The sequence below is a fragment of the Sphaeramia orbicularis genome, chromosome 9, assembly GCF_902148855.1.
Source record: "Sphaeramia orbicularis chromosome 9, fSphaOr1.1, whole genome shotgun sequence".
NCBI classification, from domain to species: domain Eukaryota; kingdom Metazoa; phylum Chordata; class Actinopteri; order Kurtiformes; family Apogonidae; genus Sphaeramia; species Sphaeramia orbicularis.
In genome coordinates, this window is record NC_043965.1 from 10,166,780 (window position 1) to 10,194,699 (window position 27,920).

General features: G+C 38.2%; 2 protein-coding genes across 2 annotated transcripts; one reads left to right on the forward strand and one right to left on the reverse strand.

Annotated features, from left to right (window-relative positions):
• Positions 1-1,555: 1,555 nt before the first annotated feature.
• ube2l3b (ubiquitin-conjugating enzyme E2L 3b) lies at positions 1,556-14,663 on the reverse strand. The gene is made up of 5 exons (XM_030143232.1): positions 14,562-14,663; positions 12,608-12,701; positions 7,261-7,356; positions 6,981-7,167; positions 1,556-3,268 (listed from the first exon to the last, which is right to left on the reverse strand). Exons 2-5 carry the CDS (start codon positions 12,632-12,634, stop codon positions 3,114-3,116), a joined length of 465 nt encoding a protein of 154 aa, XP_029999092.1. The 5' UTR covers positions 12,635-12,701; positions 14,562-14,663; the 3' UTR covers positions 1,556-3,113.
• pias2 (protein inhibitor of activated STAT, 2) lies at positions 13,866-27,920 on the forward strand. Its single transcript, XM_030143223.1, is given in 15 exon segments — positions 13,866-13,927; positions 16,097-16,273; positions 17,037-17,124; positions 17,211-17,261; positions 17,442-17,532; positions 17,615-17,749; positions 18,228-18,333; positions 19,517-19,590; positions 19,678-19,838; positions 19,930-20,063; positions 23,280-23,463; positions 24,985-25,124; positions 25,213-25,250; positions 27,114-27,275; positions 27,277-27,920. Coding segments are annotated over 14 exon segments (1,539 nt in total). The 5' UTR covers positions 13,866-13,927; positions 16,097-16,161; the 3' UTR covers positions 27,340-27,920.

A 27,920-nucleotide genomic window follows, 5' to 3' on the forward strand; every position in this document is an offset into this window, starting at 1 on the left:
TTAAATGTCAGCAAAAACGTCCATAAAATAATCTGCATATGAGATTCGGTGTCATATATATGGAGATGCACAGAGAAAGCACATACAAGGGTTTGTTATATTTAACAGGTCGGTTTTGGAAATATTGCACTAATTTATTTATATTTTTAATGTTTTTTTTTTTATATCAAATCTGCACTGTTTTTCCTCACATATCAACTTTGAAACCATTTTAATAAGCTTGCGACTCTCAGAATAACAGATCATCAGTCGCTTTTCCATTGACCCTCAAATTGTGCGAATAAAACTTGCGCATAAAAATTTACCTGATGGAAAAACGACAATTTCACCAAAACTCTTGTTTTTCGATTAAAAGTTTTTGCGCTGGTGTTTTTTGTTTTTTTTTCAGGCAAATGGTACATCACACAAAACTGCAATGGAAAGACCTTTTTCTGCAACTAGTCACGTGAATAAAAAAAAAAAAAAAAAGGATGTTGATGGACGTTACAAGAAGAGGTTTTTTTAAAAGAAACAGTGCAGTATGTGTGGACACACCAGGAAACTGAATCAGTTTTTTAAAATTAGCACAGGATAGAGGGGTAATATATAATAATAATGAATATATCTATAAATCAACACCATATTTATGTTCATCGCCATGTTTATGGAATGACTTCTCGTGTCATCTCGCGATAATAAATCAATCATCGCATTTGTGATTTAATGGAAAAACCTACATTACGCACTTGTTTTTTGTAAATATCGGTAAAGTTTTGCGCAGATGTCCAATGGAAAAGCGACTATTATCCCAATTAATGGGAGGATAAATGTACTTGAAAACTCACTAAAAATGCACATCAGAGGTGGTGAGAAACAGGTGGTTTGGCCCAGACGAACCAAATGTGATTAACACATAGTAGATGGAGGTCCAGATATGCAAAAAAACAAACAAAAAAACAAACAACAAACCTAAAGCTATAAACTAAGACCAACTAGGCGTCTGCCGTTTTTTCAACCTGTAATTCTTCACCCAATTTCAGGTCTTTACACTCAAACACTTCTTACAGAATTAACCCCAGTAGCTTGAAACTTTGGTTCTCTACACATTTGTTATTGACATTTTGGTTGGTATTTGCCTTGGTTTGTTTCCTATTTGGCCGTTGTACTGCTGACTTTATCCGTACAAAAGTCCTTCCAAACACACATTTAAAGTAGTGACACATTAATCTGTGGGTCTTGGGCATAGACATAAGGGACATCCCTCTAAAATTAAGCCCCTGAATGTGGTTTAACCTAAATGTATGTATTTATCAGCTCAAAAAGCCTCTTGGAAGCCATGTCCTAAAGCCAACAGGAAGTCTGCCATTTGGATTAAGGCCATACCCTGAGCCCAATAACAGGTCTACCATTTGGATTTGACGCCATTCCAGTCATCTTGAACTCTTGTACAACACTGTCTACATGTGCATAATAAAACCTGTCACTGCTGGGCTGGCCCAGTCTTCACTTAGTGCAGCTTTGAGTTTATTTTGCAGATAAAGGCAAACACATAGAACAGCCAGTGGACTCCCAGGCACACGGTGAGGCCAAATGGTTAGCCATCTTTATTATGAAACAATATTGGGACCAGATCAAACAGCTGTTAACATGGTGGTTTTTTGGCCACTCCAGTCCTTTTCCATGTCCTGATACATCCGGGACAGCCAGCCCTCTCCCAGCTGCCCTGAAGATGCTTGGTTCTTAGGACCGCCTCCAGGAGCTGCGCTTAGTTTCCAGCTTCGTTTCTCCTTCCACACGCTCTCCTTCCCCCCTCCTGGCGAAGTTAGGTCCCTTTCAGGTGAGCAGCTGATGGGTGATCTGCCACTAGACTATGTCTCAGTGTGGTAAGGGGTTCTGTCTAATATGATAGATGGAATTCTACTGGTGTGTGTGTGTGTGTGTGTGGGGGGGGTTCCTGTTGTGAGGCCACTGACATGCATCTAAAGGTTCAGATAGACCAACAGGATCTGCCGTTTAGCCAATTTTTATGCCACTCCAACTCACTTAAAATGGAGAAGACAAATTATTAAGGAAAAAAAAAAAAAAATCACTTTAGTGATTTGTCATGCTGTTATGATTATGTCAGGGAAAAATGTGGAACATCGCTGTTGGGTTCAGCTTTGAGGGCCTGCTCATAATTCACTGTTTGGAGTGTTAACAAATCAAATCCTTCGGCGACGTTTACAAAAATTAACTGTGGAATTTGCGTGAGTTCTGCCTGTTTGCATCTGCTCGGTGGGATGGAAGTGACACCGGCGCTGCCGATCAGAGTCATAGTGAAACTCATTTAAGGAAACGTGTCACACATCTGCAGCTACAAGATACCACAGCTGTTCCACTTTGACTACGATGGTACACGGGCAGGCGGCGTTTCCACAGAGCACAGCGCAAATCGACCTGGAGTGGACACGCTGGAGTTAGCAACACAGCCCTAGGTTTGAGCTAAAGCCCCTCAACTTTCAATCGGGGTGGGGGTTTTTAACATAGAGTGTTGATAATGGGGCGAACGAAAGTTTTTCCTGCTCAGTGAAAAGTAAAATAGCTCAGAAAAAAAATGATGTCTAAGTGAGATCTAATCAACACAAGTATTGTTTATATTGAGAAAAATCCAACAGTAAATTGAAAACATTTCTCTGCCTCCGCCTTTACATGTCACCTGGACGTGGTGTTCCCTTAACTTTATCACTTTAGGGGTTTTTGAAAAGCAGAGACAGTTAGTAAAGGGGGTGGAGGGTTGGGGGGGTGAAAGGAGGAGGAGGATGAGCGCAGGAAGGGGAGGAGGCTGTCTGATCCGCACTGAGTCCTGGTTTTGTTGAAAGGGGGTGGGGGGGTGGGGGGGTGACGCAACTGCTGCCTGGTTCTGGCTTCAGCTGGGTGGGGGACCATGTGAGGGTGGGGGTCGGGGGAACGGGGACTGAGGGTTTAACAGTGAGCAAAGGAGAAGAGGGGATGGGAGGGGGGACAGCAGGACAGGGATTTTGGGGGGAGGTGGGGGTTGCGGGGAGAATCAGTATTTGGTCGGGCAGGTGAGATAAAGAGGGGGAGAGGGGAGAGAGAGAGAGAGAGACACAGAGGGCTACTCGCTCTTCAGGTGATCAGTCCATTGGTCGCTTTTCACCGTGTTTCTTTGTAAACTCTTCAGCGTTCTTCAAGAATTTTTTACGGTCCTTTGAGTATTCTTCTGCTAGGTCTGCCCGTAGGGGGTGCTCCGGCTGGGGGTCGTTCACCAGCGCAATGAGGGACTGAATTACTGCAAGACACAACACACACCAAGCCATCAGTGCAAACACACGACTGAATGGACAGACGGATCTGTACATTCATACTCACCACACTCAACCATTACTGTATCGCACTACTGCTGCTACTGTAAATACACTGACATGTACACTTTAAATCCTGTTAGAGTGGATTCTTTAAACTGTTTATTTATTCTTAGTCTATTTTTTTTTACCACTTTTTAAATGCCTGACATTGAACAAGGTGAGAGAACCAGCATTTCATCTCTCTGTATGTCATGCTTCTAGTGAATTGACAATAGTCTTCGAATCTTTGAATACTAACACCAAAAACTACATCTGACAGATTTAAAACGACTCCTCAGTATTTACCTGTGCATAGCAAGGTTCTAATAGTTTTGGATTTTTCATTATAGCTCAGTTTTATTTAGTTTTGACCTTTTCTTCTCTAATTCAGTTAGTTTTAATTAGTTTTTAGAGCAGGTTTGATAGTTTTTATTACTTTTTATTTTTTTAATTGCTTAGTTTTAGTTTTGTTGTATCATTTCTTTTCTTCTCCGTCGTATTCACATAAATCCCAGACAGGACTCTGCTGCTTTCTCCCAATTTTAGTCTCCATGTTTCCAGGTAGAGTGGGGACCAGAAGACGACTGGAAACCACAAGTGACGCACCATGAAGTGTCATACGGTAAAATTGCTCGAGCGAAATAAATCGATTTCATGTCAATCTGACGTTGATAAAAACGAAAACGAAGGGAATTTTATGCGTAATTTTTAGACGTTTTAGTTAGTTTTGTAAATACACAATACAGTTCCAGTTAGCTAACGTTTTTTTCTTTTAATTATAGTTTTTATTTATTTCAGTTAACGAAAATATTTTTACAATTCTAGTTTTTTGGCATTTCATTAGTTTTCGTTAACGATAATAACCTTGGTGCACAGGAGATAAAACAAGAACACCCATGGATCCCAAATTCAGCATCAGTCATTTTAGATGTGCTTGCTCTTTATCCAAATAAAAATTCCAGACTTTTCTATGGTTTAATTTGTTTGTGGTTTTGAATCCAAATAGATAACAGACTATACTATCTATATACTATATTTTTGCATAAAGCTTTTTTTGTTGTTGTTGTTAAACAGAACAGAGCCGCAAAACAGATTTTCATTGTTTCTGCGACAGTGACACTACAGATCTATTCCATGTTATCTAGTCACATACTATCGGGGTAATATTCTAAACAGGATGAGCCACAGACTGTATAACCCGTAAAGGTGGATTTAAACATGCTTCCGTAAAATGAAACCGATGTTTTGATTTCATTTGGTGACATCTGTCTTTTTAGATCGTTTTCATCTGACAATAAATGAACATTCAACTAATCATGAATCTCACCGGTTTCTAACAAGTCATTTGATTATATGAAAAGGGGTGAATTCTTGATAGCGATTACTTATTAAAGCTGTCAAAGAGGAATGAATTAATCAGACAATGCATCCCAAAGTTTCTACATATTCTGCAAACGAGTTGTTTTAAGAAGCACCGTGGCAGATCTTGCTAACAGGAGTGGGACTGTGGCTTTAGTTTTCCACAGTGATGAATAATGTGACTGTCTTTATACATGACCTATGGGATAAGCTCTTATGCTGCCTTCATGTGCTGTGGGAATTATGGCAAATACTACTTAGAAATTGAAAATTGCACATGAATGCCCCCTCATGTCGTATTTTCCACCGGGAAAAAAATTTGATGCACAAGTTGCTGAGGTGAAAATAACCTTTGACCTTTTCAACATGGCTGAGAGCGATGAGAGATTTAATGCACCCAAAATTGTTTTACCTAAGTAGCAAGTGACGATAAACTGTGCGAGCCATTTTTCAACAAAAGCACTTGGACACAACACACTGGTAATTTTGAATTTACAAGAGGACAGGCCCATCTTCCCGATACCACCTGAAGGCAGCATTAGTGCATGTTGGCTCCTGTAAAGGTAGTGCTGGGAAAAGTCTGTCAGAACCCTGTGGAAGCTGCACTGTTCATCACAGCCCACTGTAGCGACATATGGGACACCACCAGCATGCGTGTTTACTACTGTGGCGCTTATCTCTGTAATTGTACCAGTTTAGAAAAGTGTTGTGTCACATTATGTAAAATTAAAAACATAAGAACCGAACTTGAGAAATCTGAGAACATTTTTTATTCTTATGCCGTGTGTGAACCATTAGTTTATTCTTATTCCATAATGTCATAATTAAATCAATCTACCTTTTCAAAACTCTTCAAATATTGGACAGGTTATTCATTCATTCATTTTCTGAACCCGCTTTATTCTCACTAGTGTCGGGGGGGGGGGGGGGGTGTCGCTGGAGCCTATCCCAACTACTTATGTGCAAAGGCGGGGTACACCCTGGACATGTTCACAGTTCATCGCAGGGCTGACATATAGAGACAAATAATCATTCTCACATTCCTATGGGCAATTTAGATTCACCAATTAACCTATCTTTGGATGGTGGGAGGAAGACACGCAGACACAGAGGGAACATGCAGACTCCCCCATTGACTGGTGTTGGATTGGAACCCAGGACCTTCTTGCTGTGAGGCACGAGTGCTATCCACTGCACCACCGTGTCCACCACCTTGGACAGGTTATACTTTGAAAATCAACTTGTATATATGAAAAAACAGTATTAACTGTGCATTACATGACTGTATTTATTATGAATAACATTAGTTCGGGTTATGTGAACCAGAGATCTGGGCACAAATTGACATGGCATCAAATAACACATGTAAGGTAGAAAATGCGTACATATAACACACCAAATGCCGTAAGAACTGGAGTATTCCTTGCTTGCCCGTCATCCTTCACCACATCAGTCCCTCTTTTTTCACTGTGTTTATCAATACGATCACATTTACTGGGCTTTCTAAAATAACTAACGAGACTCGGCTGTCTTCGCATTTTGAGCTAGCAAAGTAGCATCTAATTTTGGCTAAAGTCAGCAAAACAACGAGACAAGACTTGACAATGACTGATTAATATGCACACTGGCATCAACTGGACAGGGGGTCTACTACAGGTGAACTAACGGGGAGTCATGTGACTGAAGTACCGCTGTTGTATTCAGTGTAGTTGTGAACAGCAGCGCTGTTAGGTTCTTTACAGGTAGGATGCTGTTATGGAATGTTTGATGCCTTGTTAAGAGAGACAGACCAGCGATCCTGCGAGCAGGTTCTGTTCACAGTGTTGTGCGAAAACTTTCTTTGGTAGATTACCCTCAGTATTTTAATCTATCAAAATGACGGACGGCCTTCAGAATTTTCTGTCATTTCAAAAAAAATCCGTCAATGACGGAATATTTTCGGTTAAGGCGACCTCTGATTCACATAAGCCCTTTTTGGCTTCTATCCTCTCCTGCACAATGATGTTACTTGTTTGAATGTTATTTTTTTATTTTTCTCTTGCTGTTTATGATGTGCAAATAAACAAAAAAACAATTAAAAATCTTTGAATCCAACCCTAGAAATACTTCAGTGCAATTGTCTACATTAATGTTTTTTTTTTTTTAAACAGTAAAGAGGTCAGGGTTTTCCTGTAATGTAAGGCTGCGCATACAGACATTAGATATTGTGTTGTTTATATCTCCATTTTGTTAATAACACGTTTAGGCAAGATTCCCATGACAATAATGGGAGAGCATATGTCACACTAGCACACCCACCTTGGTCAGTTCTGGTGGCAGGCTTCCAGTTTTCTGCACTGATGACAGGCAAGCACACCTGACCCTTCTCATCAATGTTGGGATGATAGATCTTTGTCTTGAATGTGATCTTGGGAGGTTTGAAAGGGTACTCAGTGGGAAAAATGATTTCAATCCTGAACGCACCCTTGTCATAAGGAGGGTTGTCCTAGAGGTGAAAGAAGGAAGCTTCAGCAAAACACTTTCACTTTCCATTTTGACAAATTCATGTCAGAGCAGCCAAACACACAATGCAACTTACAGGAACAATGAGCCCTTGCCATGACAATAGGTTTGATTCCTCAACTTGAATGTTTCTGAAGTTTTTCATTCCAGCCTTGCGAATCTCGTCAAGTTCCTGAGGAAAGCAAGAGACAAATCTTAAGGTCAACAGGGTTCGGGCCAAGTATTAGCAGATTTAACTCATGGTTCTATTAATGATCCTCAGTACAGTTTGTACGCTGTTGGACTAGAAGAATTTTAGACCTGCTAACATAAATAAAATTTCAATGTGTTAGCTCTTTATGTTTATTTCCATTTTGCTGTTTGAATGTGTTCTCTATCATAAAAAGGGACCAGACATCCCTATTATTTGGACTCCTTGAGTACCGTGCACAGTACTGGTGTAAAATCAATAAAAAGCTCCTTCTCGTGAAGTTAAACTAAGTCGTGTCTGAAGATTTTAGTTACATATTCTTAAATAACTAAATCATAAACCTATGACAAAGGAAGGTGACAATAAATGAGTGAATCAGAAAAATAAAACCATGACTTCTCCAAAACACAAACAACTTAGCACAACCTTGAAGTAGAGCAGTCTAAAACTGATCATAGATCAGCTAACAGAGAAGGTAAATAATACATTTCTTGGATATTTGCTCATCATTTCTCAATTAATCATAAATTGAAGTTGTTCACTCTGACACCCCTAAAATAATTACCAGAACCCAACCCCCCTTAGTATCATAAATATGCAATCAAATTTACAAAAACAAACAGAAAATTAAATAACTTGAAACAATGTGATCACATACAATGGTTTCCAAGCAATGTTTTAAAACTCCAGTGCTTGACATTTTACAAGTCACTGGGACAGTCTCCCATGATTCCCCACCAATATATAGTAATTCAAGTGGTCTGAGGTATTTATAATTAGTCTCTTGATTTGGACTGAAAGCAAAAACACAAAGAAAGTGCATATTTTCAAATCCTAACATTTTTCATGCAATTTCATATTCTGCAGCTTTCAAGGAAAATCCCAAAGGAGAAATTCATGTGAGAAACTGTTTCTATGGTGAGTTAAAATATTGGTATTACAGCTGAGTGATATGGACAAAAAATTACATTACAATATATTTTGACATCACAATAGATAATATATATTGTGACTAAAAATTTCAACTGTAGCCAAACCTATAAAAGACATAACAAAACACTGTTTTACAACATATTATATTTAAGTACATGACGAATGAGTATGCCAACATATGGTGTATCATAAATTACCTACAAGCCTACAGTACGTGAGCGATAACACTTTCAATAACATTTCAACAATTACCTACAGGTTAAGGACATAGAATAAAGTTAACATGTTTAAATGAAAAAAAAAAGGGGTCTAACTGTACCAAAAATCTACATGAAATTTTGAAATACTGTTCAACATCATTATTTTTCACAATACTTATCACCATATTTAGTTTAATAGAGTACCCTGACAATGCCTGAACAGTTAAAACAGTGGCATGGTTGGCGAAACTAACATTAACGTGGAAAAACATTTTTATACTCTGTAATTACAGATTTAGCACTAGGTAGTTGGAAAAAAAAAACTTTATTGTAATCCATAGTCAATTTCAGTATTGACTTTTCAATGTATATTTTATGGTGCAGTTGAATGCAAAGTTTTGTCTGTTAACTTCCATGCAGTTTGGTCAGATTTTGGACTTCATGCTGTGTCCTGAACTCAACCCCAACTGATCATGTTGACAGACTTCAACAGAGAAGCAGTTTGTAAATGGAGACTAAAACACAGTGCATAAACACAATATAAAACATTTAAAACACAGTATTTGCCCAGTTGTTTTTACTGACGTGCCTTCTGAGATTTACTGTCCAAAAGGAAAATCTATTCATATGCAGTGCTTTGTAGTTGGAACATTTAGCCTATTTCTTCCATGAGACAGGTGGCTACCATTGGTTATCAACCTTACTTTTATTATGATCATGTTTCAGAATCATCCCAGCCCTAATATGAAAATTAAATAAAAATGTAGTCAATTACACATTTAAATGTTATAGAAACATTCAGAAATGTTAAGAAAATAATGAGAAAAAAGGCAAATAAATCACTTCTGATATTTTCTCCCTGTCTGAACTAAGTTCAGTCAATAAAAACAGCACTGACCCACAACTGTAGTTAAACTCCACTAAGAAGACAAGTGATGCGTTTCCCTTCAAAACACAACAGGTCCTATAACAAGTATATTTAGGGTTTCCTAAACAGAATATTTCACATAACTGTGCAAACTCACTGTGTTGCTGCAGCCAGTTCTTACCCTCTGACCAGTGAGTTCAGCAGTTGGCTGACTTCACTGTCATACAAAACCACATTACACAAATGCCTGCAGGTTAAGTTGATTACCTGAATATATTGGTGCAGAAGAATAGTCATAAATGGGCGTTAAGAACTCACAAGCATAGCAACATTATGCCTGGGACACACTGCCTACCTCTGCTATGTATTAGCATGTTTACTGCTGTAGAATTGCGACCATGAGCCCTAGTTTCTACAATGATTTCAATATGTTATCAATATGATTACGTTTAACTATAAATTCAGTTTGTGAGAAACTTAAAGTTGAGACTGTATATCTGGGCTAGTTTTTCATATCTGTAACACATGCCAGTGTATTTCTGCTCAGTGATGCAACACATGCAACCTGTGTAGCTGCTCCAACCTGTTCACATGGACAGAAAAACGAAAACTGACAGGTAATGTGATCACCGCACACATAAAATACATATCTAGTGTGTTGCAGGCCTTTAGGCTATGTCCCATGATGCATTTCTCCCTGTAAAATACACAGACTGTGTGTCTGTGGACAGACTTCAGGAGAGAAAAAAATTCAAAAATCTTAAACGTATTACACAGCAGTTTGGTCTTGATGTTGGTGAAAGAGTTAGTCAATACATCCAACCAAGAAGAAGCTACAATACATTCAATACATCACCCAGACCTACTGTGTGTTTCTTAATCATACATTATATGCTGGCCTTTACATGTCCTATTGATGTATGTGCAGTTCAACTGTAGTAAAATTCTTAAAAATATGCAAAAGTAATGAATTAACTTCATCACTATTTTCTAGACATGTCTAAAATACCTTAAAAATTGTTTTACCTTCAAACTAAGCTATATCTTGTTTGTATGAAGGGAGAAAATGTGTGGAACTCTTGTCATAAGTTGTAGCATGCTCAGAAGAATCCACAAAATAATATAAAAAAGTCCTGCCAAAAAACTTTTTTTTTGCAAAAGAAACTCTTGTTATTTTGGGATTGCTTATTTTTATTAAATCTAATGGAAGGGCACAACATTGGCCATAGGAGAGACCCATAAACAAACAAGGAAACTTAATTTCTTTTTTTCAAGATATTTGGTTAAGTTAGAAAACCTGCTGAGTTGTGTGCTCTTACTGTCTCTTCTACATGTTGCACAAACATGGGCTGTACATTAGTCTGTGTATATTCAAGTCATATCATATCTACCAAGTTCAGGTTCCAAAACACTATTTCAGTAAATGTCTCTTCTTCTTCATAAGCTGCACAGTTAAACTACATGTATATGTAAACTACAGAGGTGGCCTAAAGTTAATAAAATGGAAAATTACACTGTTCGCAATGATTGTAATACTCTGTATGACAATTAACTGTCAGTTCAAATTTCAACATGATGACAAACCCACCTATCGCGACGCACAAGTCCTGCAAAAACTGCTGGAAAACTGGACATATGAGACCTTTGAAAACCTTGAGAAAACTCTATAGAGGCATTAATTCTAACTCAAGACCTGCAATATTTAGGGAAAGTAGCTAATAAAAAAAAAAGGTATAATGTATTCAAAACTCAACAGGCAATTTTTATTCTAAAGTTAAAAAACATATTGAACTTTTCATTACATTACTGCTGTGCCTAATACATAGCGTACAACATTTAAATGTTAATTATTAAATGTTTAAAAAAGAGACATATTCTTCTAATCTATTGAAAATACTGCACCAGTTCATTTTTGCGTCTGCTCCAATTTTTTATTGTTATTATTATTATTATTATTATTATTCCAATAGATTATTATAAAATATTGTTTTATAGAAGCTGAGGAGTATTTATTTAGGATTGAATTGATGCATTTCTTTCGGATTTTAATGTAATTACATAAACAGAAGGTATAACATGTTCTTTAAAGTTTTATAAGCCAAACTGTAACAGTATTATGACATACAACGCAGACTACACTTCTGATTTGACTTATTTAACTGATTTACATCATTTTGACATCTTTTTCTGGGTATTATTAAAGCAACAGTTTACTTTAACTTAATTTTAATGGTTTTAAAACCCAAAACAACACATTACACTAAACTTGATCTATGTAGTTGTATATACTAAACAATGATTAGGTGTGTACAACACCACATGAAATAAATTACTAAGTGATTTTTCAAGTTTTACAGTACAGGTAGAATATCTAAGCTTCTATCTACTTGTATCAAAATTCGTTGCATTTGCAATTTTTCAAGTCAAGCTCCAAAATGTTCCAACTGAGATGTTACAATGTTGTTCAAACCAGGTCGTTATCATTGTGATTTTTAAGTTATTATAAAGGTCGATATGAAACAGTTACTGCCAAGTAACCAAGTTACAACTTATGGCAGCTGACAGTAATATTAGAATTAATGATACCTGGTTGAAATAGGGGAAATAAGGAGGACGGTACTGTCAAACAAAAGGATGCTAGCACCACTTTTAAAAACGTTCACTTATTACTGATCTACTGTCTGAGGCTGTCGTGTAACAGCAATGAAACGTTGTTAGCTACGGAATTATACTAAGTTCGTCCCCACCCTTCCCATATAACTAAGCTAACTGTTAAGCTGAAGCTAGCTAGCTAAAACGCAGTTAAGATTGCGGTTAAGGCTAACGGTTAGCTAATTAGCTAAATATCTGATGTTGTGGAAATTCGACCATAGCACACTGTGTTCGCCACAATTAACAAACCTATTTGTCGACAGAACCGCCCACGGCTGCCTTGACACTAATGTTGTTATAGTAAAGATACATTAGCAGTTTGGCCGTCTCTAGAATGCTGACTCTCGACTCTGTGGCCTAATTTGCCGGTTCTTTGCTGCCAAATATTTGGCCAGCTAGGTGGCCAGTATTGACCTCTCGTTTTTATTAAGTTTTCATCTGAAAACCGCTAGTAAAATTGTAATTTCACATAAAATACATCTCATATGAAGTCATACTAAGTCTAAAAGGCGTCCTCTGGCCGCTAAGACATTTTTATATAATACAAGTCATATGAAAATAACGGGACCGGGAGGTTTACCTTGGCCAGCCTCCTGCTCGCCGCCATCTTGAAACTACTGTGTACTCCCACAATTCACAGCGCGACGAATATGGGTCTGGTCCTGTGGTGTGGTCTGGGGATGAGAGGGAGCACATTAACCAGAGCTGTCAGGAGGAAACTTTCACAAACATACGGAATCTCCAGTCTTACTCTAAATAAATAAATAAATCTGTCTGAAAAGTAGAGTAGGAGTATGATAAACAAATAAAAAAAACAAACAAACAATGAATCAGACAAACAAACAAACAGGCAAATTAACCGATTCATTGATAACATTTAAGTGTTGATTTGGTAATTTTTTGGCACAGTTAAACAGAGGTAGATATAGGAGTGGACTATGGGGATGTTATTTATGGATAACTCCAGTTAAACTCTTAACAAATTAGATGCAACACATCATTCAGTATTTTGAGATTCATTACAGGTGATAGGTATGGCACACAACATTACCTTGTTTATCAGAAAACTGACTTTTTTTGGATGTGCCTAGCCTTACAACAAGAGCAGATTAAAGTTTTTATTTATTTATAGAGCAATTTTAATTAAGCTCTGTCATTATCTAACGGATCTAACAGATCTGCCAGCATAACTATAACCATGGTTTAGTTAACAGGAGCCAGAGGTACCACTGAGTCAGGAGGGTCTGCTTTTACTTACTACCCACATACTTTAAATCAGTGTCAACAATCGTTTAAGTGTCCTCATTAACACTGAGACATTTTCAAAGCTTAATTGTTAATGATTTTAGCTGCTTTTATTTTCTCCTTTTTATTTTTAGTATTATAATTTATTTTTTTTTTATTAAGTTGTTGCCTTACTTTAGGACTGTACAACTGTGATGCAGATTTCTTCCTCATATTCTGTCTGTTTTTATTTTTTACATATATACCCTGGCTTAGTTAAAAAATTGGGGTTTCCTTCCATGTAATCAGTTACCAGACAACTACAGTAACTTACACTGAAACATTATGGAAGTACTCCAGTAAAATGGTGGTGGAAATAAAACATTATTTACAGCCAAATCCAGCCTGGGAGACACCAGTGTATTTTTTGTAGTGATATTGTGCAATAATGAGGAGTGTAAAGAAAGGTTGGAAGTTTTGACTTGAAACCCAGTTCAATAAATGTAATCGGTATGCTAACATTAGCTTCTGCAGTACTGCCCAGCTGTGCCCAGCCTTTGTTTTCGTTGAGAATCCCGGACTCGCAGACCTCCGCCGGACGGTTGGCGTCACCTGGAAGTAGTCGGACTGGAGCGATGACCGGAACAACAAGATGGCGGCGTGTGGGGAGTTTCGGGTAGGCGAAAATAAAAAACACTGATTGTGACTTACTTCTGTCAAACATACACTATTTAACGACCCATTTTACGAACACACTCGTTAGTACATATGGCTCACAGTTAATTGACTACGAGAATAAGGGAATTGCAAGGCGGGAATGTGCATTTACAGATCACACCGTTTGCGATTTAGCAGTTAGCCTTAATGCTAACAGTGTTGGACTAGCCAAGCGTTATGGGTCCCTTGTTTGCTGGAAGTGTTAGAAAGCTTACCGTTTTTTGTCATTTGATAGTAAATGACGTTATTATGTCAATTCGATTGCGTAGACGTTCGTGTGTAAGTTATAGTAATGTTTTTTTTGACAGAAAATCTGTGACATCTATTTCCTGGATACACCCACTTAGTAAAAAGTAAAGCGAGATTACTGTGTTCAATTGAATAAAGAGACGTCACACTATATTAATTTTATATATAAAATCCATTCGTTACCATATTTTTTTAGGATACGCATTCTTTAATATATATTATTATTTGTTTAATTGTGATTGCAAGAAGCTGGATCCCATGTTTGGTAACTAGACGTGTGTTACGATCACAAACTAGCTGAATAACAAACAGCATATATGTAACAAACCTCATATATAACTTACTTATAGTGTGTAGTAGCTTTCCTCGGTTTTTAATGAGCACAGAAAAGTGTGTAACCTGTGGTGGTTTCGATCAGTATGGTGACTTGCTGTGTTGAAATACCGGTTTGTTTACTATAGAGGTGGAGTTAATGCTGTGATCGCGATGGTCTGTGCAGTTCCGCTTTTGTCCTGCTCTCAAAGACTCAGCAGGACTCAGTCAATAATGTCAAAGAAATGAGAAATCTACCAGAGTCTGGATACAGTCATTTTAAAACACCACTGTTATATCTGTATCCATGTCCCAGTTTCATACTTGTCACATATCATAGAGGTTTGTGTGTTCAGAAAGTCTTTTAAGAGGTATATTGGATATTTTGTACCATAAAATTGATGCAGACTCAAAGAAACAAACTGATTGACATCTGTATATATTTATTTGATATTTTGGTCTTTTATTCACTGAAAATAAATGTAAAATTGGCCATTCATGTGGGTTCGTGTGGGTCTTAGAAACATGTTGAGATGTTGATTTACTGTTTAATAGATGGATTAGGATTCCAAATTGCAATTAAGAATCTTTATTTGTCAGTCTATATACTTTCAGACATACAACACATACCAAAGTTCCCCACCTGCCTTTAACCCATCACTAGCTGACTATTACAAACACACCACACACTGCAGACAAGGAGCAGTGGGCAGCCACGTCGGTGCCCGAGGGGAAAATGGGGGGCTTGCTCAAGGGCACATCAGCCAACAAATTCTGTGGTGGTCTGGGAAATTTAACTGCAACCATTCTGTCACAAGCCACTTCAAGGCTGTCATACCATTTTATTAATTATATCATGTTAAATTTCCAGTTGAAGTTGTGAATCTAATTTGAACAGCTGGGGCATTGCACGATAGAATTTAAACTTCTTTTTTTTTCATGGAAAAAAAAAGATTGTTATCAAACCAGTTATTATCAAAATAATTGTTAGTTATCTTCATAGTTGAAAAGTAATTGATTATTATTGCAGCTCTTCTGTAATATAATTTTCTTTTTGGTTATATGGGAGGCTGGTATTGAAACAAGTATAATTTAGGAACCATATCAATGTCAAGGTGTTGTATTGGCACTGGTTTTGGAAACATCTAGCCACAGTTAAGTGTTAGAATTGCTTTAAAAAGTAAAGTGGTGGCTAAACTTTATTTCACATTACCATGATTAGATACAATTCAGATGCTTGCTGAACACTCAGGTGTGATCCATGCTGATCAGTTTTCTAAAACAATTTTTAAACAATGCCACCTAATTATCAAAATGAAGGTAAAATCCCCTTCAGATACAGGGCTTCTGTGGGAAAAAGCTAAAACAGGATCAGCTCTTCCCTTGTCTTTTTATTTTGATGCAGATGGTTGCTTATGTTGTCACAGTCTGTTATAGAACAGTGTAAGTGTTCGTCCGTGATGCTCTGTTCGTGCCACATAAATTTGTTTCCTCTGTTTTATTCCAGAGTATGGTATCAAGTGTAGGAGTACTGAAGTGTACTGAACCCTGACATCTCTTTTGGCAGGTGTCAGTTCTGTAACTAAGGCTTCAGTCCATTGACTGGTGGAAAGAGCCTAAATCAAAACCAGCATGAATCTGCAGCAGCCGGCCCCCCTCCTGCCCCCAGTCCACCCAGATGTGCAGATGAAGCCCTTGCCTTTCTACGATGTATTAGACGTCCTCATCAAGCCTTCAAGTCTAGGTCTGTGACACCTAAGTGTACTGTAACTGTTCAGTCAGATGTGTTCGTTATCATTAGATCAGAATGTTGTTCATGCCGATCTTTGTTGGGGAAAAAAAAAAGGTCATGTGACTATCTAACCCGCCTGGACTAACTTTTTTAGCAACAAAGAGGTGTCTTCAGGACTGAACAAACATCAAATTGTGATTTACTTGCATGATACACTTGATTGTGGATACTAATCCACAACCGTGATGTTAGCTGATATAACAAACCCCACCAGTGACTAATTAGCCAGGACTAACTACTAGTGATTATCGAATAGTTGGAGAAAAAAGTGATCCTGAGTAAAGGAAATTTAAAAGCGAGTATTGAATCTCCTTTCCTTGTTAGAAAATTTCAATACTTCTTTTCAGACTTACTTAGATACACTCATTTTTAATATTGTAAGTCAGCCTGAGAACTACACCATGATATACATGTGTTTTTGTCTTATTTCATCTTGTTCATTTACAAACTTAACCTTGTTTTTGTTTTTAATGAATGATTAAAACCACAAATAACAATCTAGTATCTAGTGAGAAATAATGATTTTATCTTTATAGTGATTAAAAGTATTATCAACTGTATTTCAAAATTTATATCACAATAAAATTTTCTTCTTTCCGTCTTATTGCTTAATATGTATTTCTAACATTTAGGCATTTCTCATCTGTCTACCTTCTTCTAAACAAAATTAGAAACTGCTGTTTGTGTATTAATAGTCATCATTGTTGTTTTTCAGGTGCGAGCACTGCGCAGAGATACCACCAAGAAAAATATTTTATCTTTGCATTGACCCCACAACAAGTTCGAGAAGTATGCATATCCAGGTAGGGTTTGTTCATCACCTGTGATTCATAAAACATGCCTGTGTGTGACGTGAATGCTAAAGTGGTTCATCTGTGTTTGTCTTCAGGGACTTTTTACCAGGAGGCAGAAGGGACTATATGGTTCAGATTCAGCTGAGGTGAGAAGATCAAGTCACTGTTCTGACCTCAGAGTCATTAGAAATGTGCACTAAAGCTCCAGTGGTTAAGTTTTTGGTGTCACTAGGCAAAAAAAAAATATTTTTGCCATTCAGCCAAGAGTAGATTTTAAAAAGATGTTTGTCCAGTGTATAATGAGACTGTTGAATGTGTGTTTGCAGGTTTTGTTTGTCAGAGACGAGTTGCCCTCAAGAGGACAATTATCCAAACAGTCTGTGTATAAAAGTCAATGGAAAACTTTTTCCTTTACCGGTAAGTGTTTGTGTTGCTCTGAACCCAAACACCCTGTTGTGTTCTGCCATAAAGAAGCTAACCCAGTGTTCTCCCCCTGTAGGGTTATGCACCCCCTCCCAAAAATGGCGTTGAACAGAAGAGACCAGGAAGGCCTCTGAACATAACGTCACTGGTGCGACTATCCTCTGCAGTCCCCAATCAAATTTCAGTGACATGGGCGCCGGAAATTGGCAAGGTAGAAACAAGAATAACAGCTTAGCAACTCATTTTATCTCTGTGACAGTTGTGGTGACTTCTCTAGAACGCATCTCACCCACTTCACCATCTTGAGATGTTCAGGGAGAGCACCTTCAGCCACAGACTGATTCCCCCTTGGTCCAGGACTGAACGCAGTAGGAAGTCCTTCCTGCCTGCTGCCATTAGACTTTTTAATATCGCTGTGCGATAAATTATTGTATGTTGTGCATACTTAGGTGTTAGGTGTTTGGTTTATTGTATTATTTACATTACTTGTATTGTACATATTTCATATATATATATATATCTTTTATTCTGTTTACTGCTTCGTTCCATTGTTGGTTGGTTGTGGGATGTCTATTGTGATGGGTCAATATGTGTTTTTCTTGTATTGCTGCTGTAGTAACAATACAATTTCCTGCAAAGGATCAATAAAGTATCTATCTCTATCTATGTTATATGATTGTGGGTTTTAGACCTATTCCATGTCGGTGTACCTGGTGAGGCAGCTGACGTCACCGCTGCTTCTGCAGAGGCTACGGATGAAGGGCATCAGGAACCCAGACCACTCCAGGGCATTAAGTAACTATACCCTTTAATATGATGCCTACACAGCCAGGACCTCGGTCCTTCTAATTAAATACATATGACATTTTGTTTAGTGCACATTCACATTGTATCGGTTCACTCCTTTACATCATTTTGTCATGTATGTTTTTAGTGGATGCTTATTTATTACCTCGCTACCCAAAGGGGAGGCAAGGGCCCCTTGAAACAAACAAAACCAAAAACAATACCCCTTGGCAATGGGATTGTTTTGGGTTTGGTTTGTTTCTTTGTTGTTAACACTTTAGTAGCAAAACTATTGGTTCAATTCATAGCAAATTGGGTTTATAGATTGCCAGTGACCTAGAATAGATGTCATTACATTTTGGGAGAGGCAGGTCAAAGTTCAAATTTTTTATGATTTTTTAAAATCATCGTATTTACTTAGAATGGGTGAAATACATGTGAGGGGCAGGAAATGTTTTGCCTGGAACCACTTGTTGGTTTTAGTCTTTCCACATAATTTTCATCGCACCATGACTTTTATGTCATTTTCTTCTTCTTACATCTCTTGCATTCATTTAGGTGTTATCATCTCTTTATGTCATTTATGAATTATTTAAAATCATAAATAACAAAAATAAAACCAAATAACAGCGTAGTTTTCTTTCATTCATAGCAGGTTCCAGGAAAAAGTGATGACATTTTTAATAAACAAGAAAAGCACTCAGAGAGCGCAGACCTCCACCAAGACAGATTTAAATTTTGATTTGGTCAGTGTTTGCCTTTGGATTATGTTGGCTGAAGAGCTGGGATGGCTTTTATTTAAAAAGAATATAAAGATAACTGACAGTCTCAGACAGCAAAATGTTACTATTTTGTTTTCAGAAAAACAAATCAATGAAATCTGTTTCTTTTCATGTGCTAAAAGAGTATGAACAGCCATTAAAATGATATTATTGGTAGTTGAAAAATCATGGAAATATTTTTTGAAATGCTACTTGTATAGATGTGTGGGAACCCTGGCCCAGGACCATAAAATCAGCCTTAAACATGAAAGAAGTAATGATTTGACATTTATTGTGATATTGATATTTACTGACAGGAATATGTTCATTATAATTAGATTTTGGTCCAGATCACCCAGTTTAACATTATATTAGACTTGATTCCATGTTTTCCATGTGTCTTCACACTGCTCCTCTTCACTGTGTTGCAGTTAAAGAGAAGCTGACGGCAGATCCAGACAGTGAAATAGCCACAACGAGCCTTCGAGTCTCACTCATGTGTCCGGTAAATGAAGCACCCTGACTCTACGTTTGTGTATAAAGTACTGTTTACCCCTTGCGTGTATTCTGACTGGGTTGTTTTTGTTTACAGCTGGGGAAGATGCGCCTGACAGTGCCGTGTCGCGCTGTGACCTGCTCTCATCTGCAGTGTTTCGATGCTGCCCTCTACCTGCAGATGAACGAGAAGAAACCCACCTGGATCTGTCCTGTCTGTGACAAGAAAGCTGCGTACGAGAGTCTCATCATCGACGGGTTAGTCCACTTCCTGCCGCTGTGAGGCTCATGCACATCTGCACACGTTCGAATCAGATCACCAAGGGACTTTTTCTTCCTCAATTTTCAGTTTATTCGTAGAGATCCTGAATGACTGCTCAGATGTTGATGAAATCAAGTTCCAGGAGGATGGAACGTGGTGTCCCATGAGACCAAAGAAAGAGACTGTCAAGGTCCCGTCACAGTCAGTTCCCAAAGTGGAGAGTAAGTACAACCATGCCTTTGTCATCAGATACCAACAAGTATCATCTGTGTCCATCCGGAACAAATGTAACAGTCTGTTTTTTTGGTTTGAAACATGAATATCTTTGACAGTACAGTAGAGCTGCAGCGGTCGATTATTTTTGGGTCAAGTCACGCGGTTACGTAGGGAGTGCCCGACTACATTTTATACTCTAATTCAAAAAGTATTTAAGCTAGAGACATGAATAATACATCATTTTAAAGGTATTAACTTGTACTTGAAGCTCATAAAAAGAAACAAAAGCTATAGTGCCATCTTTTGCCATAGAAATTTGAAAAACTGCATGGTTATGTAGGGAACAAAAATTAACATCTAAATTTTCCTTTTTTTCTAAAAGTTTTAAAAGTGCGGTTGCAAGTGTCTCCTAACTATGAAAATTTGCTGAGATGTTCTTTAAGGTGTCTATTTTGATAAACTATGGATGCATTTTTTATTTTTTACATGTAACTATGACTTTTGGCAAGAGTTTTAAAGAATGGAATGGTTATGTAGGGAATTAGGAATTTCAGTTATGTAGGGAAAGAAAAGACAGGTAACAAATTTATACATTTTTATACATATTTATGACTAGATATACAAAGGACACATATTAGCTGTAGAAAGTGATTCATTAAGCACATTTAATGCACATTTAATGCTCAGTAAAGTCTGTATATTCAGCACCGATCACAGCATAATGTTGGCACCCTCCTCCAAGCTGATGGCTTGTGCCATACACCACTTAGAGTCAGGCTTCACAGCTGTAGACCATTTATAAGCTGCTATAGGTACAGGCTCAGGCTGTGGAAGGAGGCTGTGGGTGCGTTTAGGTTGCTCAGAATAGCGTGATACAGAAACCTGACCAAAGGACTGCGTCCTCACACAGTGAACAGACTGGATTCCAGAATGGACAGGACAGATCCCCAGATGATGTTGAGAGCTGGAATCCTCTGTTGGATGACCTCTGCTGAGATGAACTGGATGTTGATCTTCTTGTTGTCCTCTATGCACACTTGTCATACTAAGCGGGAGTTGTCATGTGATGCTTATGGGACTTGATGGCATTGAACACCAGACGCTTCACAGTACCACCGACACCGTCAACCACTCCTTTCCCGTGTGAAGTCACAAAGAAGTTCCAAGTGACTTTGATGCCCCTACTCTGTAGAAGAGAAGTCATGTAGAGCATCATTACTTCTGCTTAAAGTGCGTGGTAGCTCCATCACTGAAGATCTCACTCTCCTCAATGGGGACTGATGAGTGGGACTGGGCAGACTCCACAAGGTGATCCACAAAGACAGCTGGGGCATACTTGTCATGGTCTAGGTAGTCAGAGATGATGCCATAGGACTCTGTCCCCTCTGAGGTCCAGATAACTGCAGTGCAGAGGGCTGCCTGGCCATGGCACCAGTGACCCCTTTGGACCTCATCCTGCCACAGACTGCTGGCATTCTGACTGAAGTCAGTCTGGATGGTGCAGCGGCTAGGATCCTGGAAGGACTGCTTCTGCTTGAAGTAGGCTGCTTGCTTGTTCTTGATGAAGCTGTGGGTCTTGAAGTAAGGGATGCTGGTGGCTAAAGCTGATAGAAGCTCTGAGACTGTTCCAGTCTGGAGGAACTTATATGTGGCTCCATTCATACCAGCTGACAGACTGCTCAAGTTGAGTCTCATCAATATCCTGTGATAACTACCCTTTGATTACAATTAAGAGGAAATATTTTCCAGAGAATGTAATATTCATGTATACCAAATCCATATGAAGACAATAGAATATCATAATTATTGATTTGAAAAGTAAAATCTATAGAAAGTGAAAGAAAAAAAATCCTTCACAAGCTAGCTATTTCATGTCGAGACCTATTTTTGGTTATGTAGGGAAAATAAATAAATCTTTTTTTTAGATTAGTGACAAAATAATTTCAAATTCCAATGAAGCCATGCTTAAGTAGAGGGTTAAATGCTTTCTTTCAGAAATTTCCATAGTTTAGCTCATTTGATTAATCAGTAATTAAAAAAAAAACATGTTTTTTGAGAAAAGTGAAATTCCCTACATAACCGGCACCATCTGATATTAAAATGCTTAAAAAAGCAATTCACACCAATTTTTCAGACAAAATGATTTTTGTAATGATAAAAGGGTGTGTAAAAGGTCATAAAACTATATTGAAAACAGAAATATATGATTGAGATTAAAAATTATAGCAGTGATAAGTTATGTTATTATTCATTCTTAGAGAACTTTCCGAGGGACTGAATTTAGTTTGTATAAAAAGTTCCGTAATTTTCTTGAAATTCCTTTTTTGGCAAAAATTTTAATGGATTTAGAAACTTAAGATGTTATACTATTGAACTGCAAAAAGTTTGAAATCATTATCTCAATTCTAATTTTTTGATTCAAAGTCAACAGGCGCGTGACTTGACCCTTTTGTAATCGATTAATCTATTGATTAGTTTTCTTTGGTTCGATTCGAGTTGATAATTATTTGAGTTGACGAGAAAAAAAAGTAAAAATGTGAAAAAGACGTGTCTAAAATGACAAACAACTCCCAGAACAAGCTGAAACAACAACCACAAAAAGTATAAAAGCAAAATGATATATGTAAAAAATATCTGTACAGAAATAACAACAGTATAGAAGTATATGCATAAAAATATTTGTAGATATAGACAACAACAAACAAGTCTAACAACATCTACAAACAATATGTGCATTGCAGTCTTCAACACATTTGGATCCAACTTACTAACACCTTAAGATGGAACTAACATACAACTGTGTGTTGATCCTGGCGTCATGTGCGTCATGATAAGCATTCGTGTGAAACACAACAGTGGAACAGCAGCTGAAATTAAAAAGCTTTGATTCAAGAAAATTGTAATCAAGTAATATTTTTAATCAATTTCAATTGATTGTTTCAGCTATTCAGTACAGTATAATTTTATGTTTACAGCCAAACTCCTCTACATAGTTCCATTTAGCTCTTTGAACTATATTTGTTTAAATAATTGCTTAATTCAGTTTAAATGTTACTGAAGAAGTTAGTGAAATTAGAAAATATTTTGTCAAAAATAAAACAGTGATGATGACAGACTAAACCACAGACACATTGTTGGTTTTGGCATTTTTCAAGAATATTTGTTGCCAAAAGGAAAATAAAATCCAGACTAACAGTAGCGTTTGATCCGCTGTCCTTCAGCCTCCGCTCCGTTGCGCCAGTCGTCAGTGGTTCCACATTCTGCTGAATCCACATCCACCAAGAAGGCGGACGTCATCGATCTAACTTTGGAGAGCTCCTCCTCCTCCTCCGAGGACGACGCAGACCCTCCACTGAAGAAACGCTGTGTTTACATTTCCAAGACTGAGGAGATGCATGCCAAGGGGTGAGAAAACCACCTCCACTCATTCACCATTCGCAACACAGTATTTATTACTTTTCTTAAGTTAAAGAAACATCACCCATTTGGCCTTTATTTCCATATTGTATTCAGTTTCCATTCAGATGTGTTGCATATTGTAACCAAATTTTCAGAAGATATGTGTTTTTCAATCCATTAATGTAAAGTGAAATGTCAAAGTGGGTTCATCGACAACATGGTTTGAAACTTTCATACTTGCATGTTCGTGTAAAAATACAGGTACAATGACCTGACAAATGCAACAGACATGGAAAAGTTATTGAAATTAAATAAAATCCTGCAAAGATTTTGGAAGTTGTAGGGGTGCACACTCATCAGCTTTTGTGTTTTCATATTAAAATAGGTTACATACGAGATTCATGTAGGTCTGTGGAACAGGTTACACTGGGGGCTCTACTGAAAGTGAAGTGGGTCTTTCCATGAAACTGGATTTATTTTTGGTGTCTGGCACTTGGTCAGCTTTTTTAGACCCAATAATAAAAGGTAAATTTAGACATATTTACCCCCAGGATGTACCTAATGATGACCTCAGATAAATGCAAAATAATTATACTCTTGCTCTGAGCCATCCCAAAATGAATGAATTTTTAATCAAATACTGGGGCCAAAAATTGGATCCTCATTGGTACAGGAAAAGCTACTAAGGTGTCAGTGCATTTGATCTTGACACTTTGTTAAATTTGATGATCTTAGTGGTTTTTCTAATCCAGGCATGCGGGCTTTTCATTAATCTCAGTCTCATTCCAGGTTTTGTTTGTAACCCATCATGTCCGCTCACGTTACATGCAGAACCTGCCAGTTAAACACATAAATCGCAAGTGATTTTGCAACAGCGGTCATTTTTGTGAAACACTGTCCCTTGCATATTTACTTGATACATTGAGGGGATACATTTTGAAAAATAAAACTTAAAAATAGAAAAGAAAATTACCAGGTGTTCTCAGGTCGACTCTAGGTACATTTTTATCTTAATCTTTGTCTTGGTGCGACTGTGTTTGAAGAACGCCAAGTGGCTTCCCTTTTTTGGATAAAACTTTTTGTTCTTCTTTAATTTCTAAACATTTTGCTATTATGAAACATAATTTTTGATGTTTATAGCATAATACAATACACATCATAGTGATAAAAAGTGAAAAAATAATCATGAGTATATGTGTTCCTGTAGATATGTGATTGACCCCAGTGATAAGGTGCTGTCCTGGAAAAATTTGAAACTGACCATTAAAAGTGCTTGAATTTGACCTTGAAAAATGTGTATGAACACTGATTTCTGGTCCTTGAAAAATCCTGGAAATATTTGGAAATGTTACTTGTAAAGATATGTGGGAACCCCGGCCCAAATTTCCAACTCTGTGAATAATTCAGTGGGAAACAGCTGATGACACATTCAGAGTGTTCCACAGTGTGTCTCCTTTGCTTCTAGTGTTGTGTTGTGGTTTTGTCACGGTTGTCCTGGTTAACCCTTTATCCTCCCTGTTCCCTCAGAGTGTTGACCTACCAGCCTTCCACTGTGCGAGTGCCAAATGTGCAGCCTCTGGACCCGTCGTACTTGACCTCCACCCTTGCTGACTATGCAGTCCCCTTCCATCCATCCACACTCGCCACCATCCCCACAGACATGCAGAGTGAGTCAGCCGGCTGCAATTTACCATCATTCCCATCAAAGAGCTTCACAAATGTTAATAATGCTTTTCTGTCCTCTTGTGTGTTTAGGTCTGGATTTGTTTTCCTTAATCCAAGGAGATCCTCAGGTACATTTGTTTCTTCTGTTCTCTTGTCTATAGCTGTTAACATACAAGTTCCACTACTGCATTTGTCTATAGCCCTAAGACACATAGGGAATTGTTTATAATCTCTTTCACTTGTCTCTTGAGGAATTATTTGAGTATTTTCCACATCGTTGTTCCAGCCTGTTGAACCCAGGAGGCAGCCATGTTTAGCATTGGTTTATAAGAGACGGTCACTACATTGGTCTGACACGATCACACGACGGCTGCTTCACCACTCTTGGGGCAAAATCTTATTACGCCTAGACTGAGCTAGTACCGAATTAAAACAACGTTCCCAAAAACCTGCAGGAAAATCAGACGAGAACTTTTAGTTTCAAACGCAACATGAATACATCTTTTTTATGAAGTCAACGTTGTGTAGTTGTAGAGGGTCGGAGCAAGATAAAACGAAAAACAGGTTCACCTGACGGCCTAAATTGTTGAGCACATAACAGATCTGACCAACTGAAACAACCCCAGATCATACCACTGACCCCTGAACCCCCGACCACTGGAATAAGGCTGCAGCTAATGACTATTTCAGTAGTCAACTACCATAATTTCTGGTCTATAAGCCACTATTTTTTTCACACACTGTGAACCCGCAGCTGAAACAATGATGCGGCTAATTTACGTTTCATGGGCTAATGATCGATCCGGCTGTCAAAGAAGGAAATAGAGCTGCTGCATGTAAGCTTGGCATCAATGAATCGATGGTGAGACGTCGGAAATGGCAGTGTGAAGCATGAGTGCGGCTTATAGTCAGGTGTGGCCAATAGTCTGAAAAGTACGGTAGCCATCGACTACTGTAGTGACTAGTCCACAAGAACTACAAAAGAAAAACTTTTTATATATAATTATTGTAGCAATAAAATACATTTTCTTCTTTTCTCGGCCTTTTTGTGTTTCCATTGCGAAAAAGGACCTGGAATCTGGTACCCGGTACTAGTTTTTTGGTATCACCTCCGCCGAGGTTCCAGGACTGGGGACCAGATACTAAAATGTGACGTGTAAACACTGCAGACCACTGATTGGTCAGCGAGTCGTCTCTGTGACCCACCGTTTTATAAAAAACAGATGCGGAAGTTGACAGTAAATATAGCGGTAGGTTAATCCACATGATGACAGCCCGAAAAACTACACCATGGTTTGTCGAGGAGTTTCAGATGTAAAAATTCCGTATGAGCTTGACGAGACAACACGCAACGAGTGAGTTTATCAGCAACTCTCTGAGCAGACGACACAGAAGTAACGCGCCGCATCGCTATGACGTCCAGGTACTGTAAAGTCGGTAGTATCCTGTAATGGAAACGGTCTCCAGGAAAAGGACCTGGTACCCGAGTCGAGCCGGTTCCACATAGTGGAAACGCGGCAAAAGTGTATTAAACAAATATCCGATTCAATATTCAGCAAATATTTCTGCAGCAATAAAATACTTTTTTTTCTCCTTAACCACATAATGCACTTTTCTTTAACAGTTCCAGTGTCTAACAAAGTCAAGTTGAGATCAGCAGTATAATAAACATTTTTCCTTATATAGAAGTTTTTGCTAACAACCTGTCGACACTTAAACTAGTCATTGACTATTTGTTAACTAGTCGTTGCAGTCCTAAACTGGAATCCAAAGAACTTGATGAAGATGAAACATGTTCATCACTGCACTAATTATCTAATGGAAGGACCTTTGTTCAGTTTTTTTAGGCCAGGCTGTTTATTTCTGTGTATAATCCCTGTAATAATACAAAGAGGTGCAGTCCGTGTTTTTACAAAATGCAAGAAAAAAATGTATTGCAGCAGTTTATTCAGTCTGCAGAGATGTAACGTGTCTCTGTGTTTCCTGTTCAGCATTACCGGCCTCAGATGTTCCTGGACAACCTGACCAGCAGCATGCAGAGCGCGGCAGCGGCCAGTACCAGCTCCGCCCTGGTGTCCTCCTCCAGCGGCCTGTACGACAGCAGCGCCCACGCAGCCAGCTCCATGCACGAGACCCGGGTGATCACAGGGGGAGGAGGAGGGGGGGGGTGGAGGAGGGACGGACAGCAGCATATCAGATATCATTTCACTAGACTGAGACTCCGCCCACTGGACCAGTTCAGTCATCTGTTTTAGGTCTGTGGCCTTTTTAATCCCAGGCTTCATGTAAATGACCTGTAGAGGTTTACAGAACAGCACCTAAACTGGTAAACACATACTCTGTGGGTTTAATATGGCGTTAGACTGGGTCTCTCACCAGCTGTAACTGCACAATATACAAGGGGAAACCCTCTAAATATGTGCAGATCCCATCCTTTGCTGTAATACCTGGAGCTACTTGTGAAAAGGAATGTTTTCAGACAAGACTACCTCTGTAAACTGGAAAAAACAGAGGTGGAACATCTGCCTTTTTAATAAAACAGAGGTGGAACAAGTCCACACATTCCTGAATCATGTCGAAGTACAGATACTCATTTAAAAAAATATCAGTTTAATATATTTAAGCAGAAGTACAAAGTATTTCTACGTTACTAGACTGGTTCTGTGCAGATCATTCATGTGGGTATTAGTTGTCCTGGTCTCAATCAACACTTCTTCTCTGTGTTTATATTTTTAATTTACATTGTTTCCACTAAGGTTTTTTTGTTGCACACAGATTGAAAACGCAAACAGCAAAAG